The sequence below is a fragment of the Halyomorpha halys genome, unplaced genomic scaffold, assembly GCF_000696795.3.
Source record: "Halyomorpha halys isolate HHAL.00 unplaced genomic scaffold, Hhal_1.1 Scaffold120.1, whole genome shotgun sequence".
Lineage (NCBI taxonomy): Eukaryota > Metazoa > Arthropoda > Insecta > Hemiptera > Pentatomidae > Halyomorpha > Halyomorpha halys.
This window is the reverse complement of record NW_027108251.1, coordinates 203,458-207,337: the sequence shown is the minus strand read 5'-3', so window position 1 is coordinate 207,337 and position 3,880 is coordinate 203,458. Positions and strand designations below refer to the sequence as shown.

At 25.3% G+C, this 3,880-nt stretch overlaps 1 protein-coding gene across 1 annotated transcript in view; it reads left to right on the top strand.

Annotated features, from left to right (window-relative positions):
* The first annotated feature begins 505 nt into the window (after positions 1–505).
* The window catches only part of LOC106678040 (cuticle protein 7), a 5,983-nt gene continuing 2,608 nt past the window's right edge, over positions 506–3,880 (top strand). The window contains exon 1 of the mRNA XM_014416318.3: positions 506–603. Within this exon, the coding sequence (XP_014271804.1) occupies positions 595–603 (9 nt within the window). The 5' untranslated portion in view covers positions 506–594. The remainder of the gene's footprint in view (positions 604–3,880) is intronic.

Genomic DNA, 3,880 nt, shown 5'->3' with positions numbered 1-3,880 from the left:
ATCAGATTCACTGTTAAAAAGGTTTTGTTGGAGACCACCCTTTTTCAACGAGAAATATCAGGTTTTAGACATCACATTCAGTCGACATTTCATTAGAAATATTTTTGTGATTAAAACCCAAACTGGATTCCTAGTAATATCTTCTAAATCAATTTCGCAATCCCAAAACACAACTTTGAAACTTTTACTACAGTTAGAGTAAAAATTACCAAATCTAGGAATGATTTCATAATAAGGCTAGTAGGCTGTATTAAAAGACATGTTTATGTGTTCTGAAATAGTGACCAAAAGACTATTTCCGCCCATGAAATCCATAATGAACCTAATTTTTTTTTTTTTTTTTAGGAAATATCTACATTCCAGAACCCTTACCCAAAACTATAATATATCGTTTCCGATCCAAACTCATTACTAAAATGTGGCAGTTTTTGAAAGAGCTGAAATCCATATTAAATTGAAGGACAGTAATTTATGACTGGAAGAAGGAAGATTGGTCCATCACGAAGGGTGGTTATGGGGAGGGGATGAAGTCTTGCTATAAAACCGAACTCCTCCCATCTTGCAGGCTACAGTCTTCCGAGGTCGACCTTAGCAATGATCAAGGTAGTTATAACATATAATACATTTTATACACATTTTATATACATATACATGTTATAACAGTTATACATTAATTTTGTTTGAGAGTGTAAGTAGTAAAATTAAAACACAAATATCTCTTGATGTTTTTCTCTCACTTTCATTATTCTTATTCAACGTTTCGGCCCTCAGATCATTTTCAATGAAACCTTAAAATATTCCTATATTTTAATAACATTTCATTCACCACAAGAAACATTATGTTTTCACTATTTTACCTTAAAATTTATTATGTATTCAAATGTTAAAATAGTTTTAAACACAATTAAATTTATCATTTAATAATAATATATATTATTTTGATATTTTTTCAAATAATGATAATCTACTTACAAAGCATTATAATCTGTTTTCAATCAATTTATTCATTCATTAGTTTATTTCTTATTACACTTTAATTTACAAAACATTCCTTCCTTCACCTATGCTATAAACCATCTCTAGAGTTTAATATTACCATTGCTTTTATGAATTATATTAGCAATTTTTCATTTTTTTATTAATAATTACTATTATTTAAAACCGCATAGTTTAATAAGTTTTACATTTTTTTAATCTTATTTACGACTATATTCCATTTAATTATTTAATTCTTAAAAATTATGAATTCAAAATTTTCAAACTACTAATAATTTTATTTAGTATTTCAAAATAATGGTGGCTTAATTTTTTTAAATATATTTTCAAATTTACATTATAATTAGTATTTACATTACTAAAAATATATTTTGCTTTTAAAATATCACTTTAAAAAAAATCATTCAGTAAAATTTAAAAAAAATAATAATGACAGCTCAAACTTAAGAGATCCAAATTTATTTAATTAATTTTTACATAATAATACAATTGCAAGTCAGATATATAATTATAATTAACGTAATTTTTTAATACTACTGATTTGTAATTATTATAATATATTTCAAACTTTTGAGTATAATACTGTTTAAGGCCTGATTGATAGTACAGGTTGTGTATTTTAAAATAATTTTTTTAAATCGATATGGTTATGTTTTAAATTAAATTTTTAGGCGATTAAATTATAAACGTAGTCTATTAACTAAATACAATTAACTCGTTTATGAATGTTTCTAAATTTACATTCTACTACAATATCATAATAGAGAGATTATTTATAACAAAAAGGTTTTACAATATATAAAAATATTTGAAATCTACTTGGTTCTTCCAACAAAAAAACTACTTTGTTTTTTAAAGTAGATTAAGTAACTATCCTGATAACTATTGATAAAAGTAAACTTGATAAGAATTACCAAATTTTTAACAGCGTGCATAAAACATATTATTTAAATAGATTAGAAATGTAGTCTGTAAACTAAATCATTGTACCTATGCAGAGCTGAATCCTAACAAAATTTACATGAGCCTGCTCTAGAGTTGTCTCGTTTTGATTAAAAAATAATAACAGAAAGTGGTTATAAATTAATGAACATTTATAAAATTCAAAGCATTCACCGGACACTGACAATTATATGGGACCATTCCTTCTATTAAAGATAAATCATAAAAATCGGTTTTAAGAGGGTGTTTACGAAGTTATGGCTGAACAAAATTCAGAAAATCATTAGGCTAGTTGATAGCCTCCTTATTGTGTATCATTTAAAAATATATGTATTTTTCTTTGTACACTTCAAACGTTTTATTTAATTTTTTTCATTGTGAATATGAGTAAGTAAGTACATTATACTTAAATAGAGATATTTAAGTGTTTGTGTTTCAATGCAATTAAAAATATATGGACAGGATACTACTGAGACATACTGCTTAAGTGTATCTAATGGTGTTACATTTATAGTTCCTTATTAAAATAATTGCAATTATCAAGTGAATAATATGCTTTTTCTTACCAAATATGGAGCTAGGACACTTTCAAAATTAACAACCAGATTCGTTATAAACTTTGAAGGAGCCCAAGTCCTTTTAATATAATTTAAGATTCTTCAAATTAAAAAAAAAATACTCAACTTATTTTACATATCTTTAAAATACATAATTTATGCGATTCAAAACATTTTTAACTACATAGCATACATAGTTACAAACATAAATTACAAAACCATTTACTATTCATCTACATTTTGTGTGTGTAAAAGAGATTTGAAGAAATAGTGATTGTTGTATATTGTAATAGGTCAATTATGTCCTTGAATTTTGCTGTTGTGATTTGTCTGATATTTTTATAAAGTGATATTAATATAATATTTTCGAACTTTCTTGGTCCACCCGACGAGGTTATAAATTTAGGACTTTAAATTTTTCATTCTAATCCATTGATGTCTTATAGAAAATTGTATACAGTTCATTTCTGACAAAATGCATCCAACATATTTTTAACTAGTTTATTGATTCTCTGTTAGAATTTTTTAATCTTTTAAAAATTGCATCTTCAAATAATTTTGTTGACACAAAATCTTCTTATCTCATTTCATGTAAAATGAAGTTATTTCCTTCCGACACTTTTTGATAATATTGAGACAGTAAATTATTTTTTTTAATACCATTTATACTAAAAATTAATGTCCTGATATTAAACATTTTTGATCTATGATATTCATATTATTTTCAAAAGTTTGGACAATTTTTAGCCATATTAAACATATTTTAATTTAAGTATAAATGGACTTAGGTCACTTTCAAAATTAATCTTAATTGTTGAACTAACTCAGAAATCTTATGAGTCCAGAATTATCGTATTTAATCGGAATATAAGTAACCTCTAATGCTATATTGACAGATAACTTGAAGTTATACATGTAAACACGGGCAAGCAGAAATAATTGACAAATGGGCTTAGGCCACTTTCAAAATAAACGGCTCACATAATCTTTTATTTTTCATGATTGGAGAAGTTTGTCGGCGGGTGCGGTCAGCAAAGAACAACATAAATAAACAAAATCATATTTATTTATTTTATGCCGACATTTCGACCTGAGTTCCACGTCTTCATCAGGGCTATAGAACAAAAGAGATAACAACGACATTTAGAGTAACATACAATTGAAAAGGAATAGTATACAAACTAATTTAGAAATATACAAAATATTGAATTAAATCATAAATGATAAAAAATTGATAACTAATAATTGAATAGTACAAAATTTTAATTGATTGATAATCGTGGAATTGTATGGTAGTAAATTGAAAACAGTGACAGATGAAATATAATATCATGTAGGTAAGGAGATATGTATAATATATGATATGCAAGTAGTGTCTAAAAAAA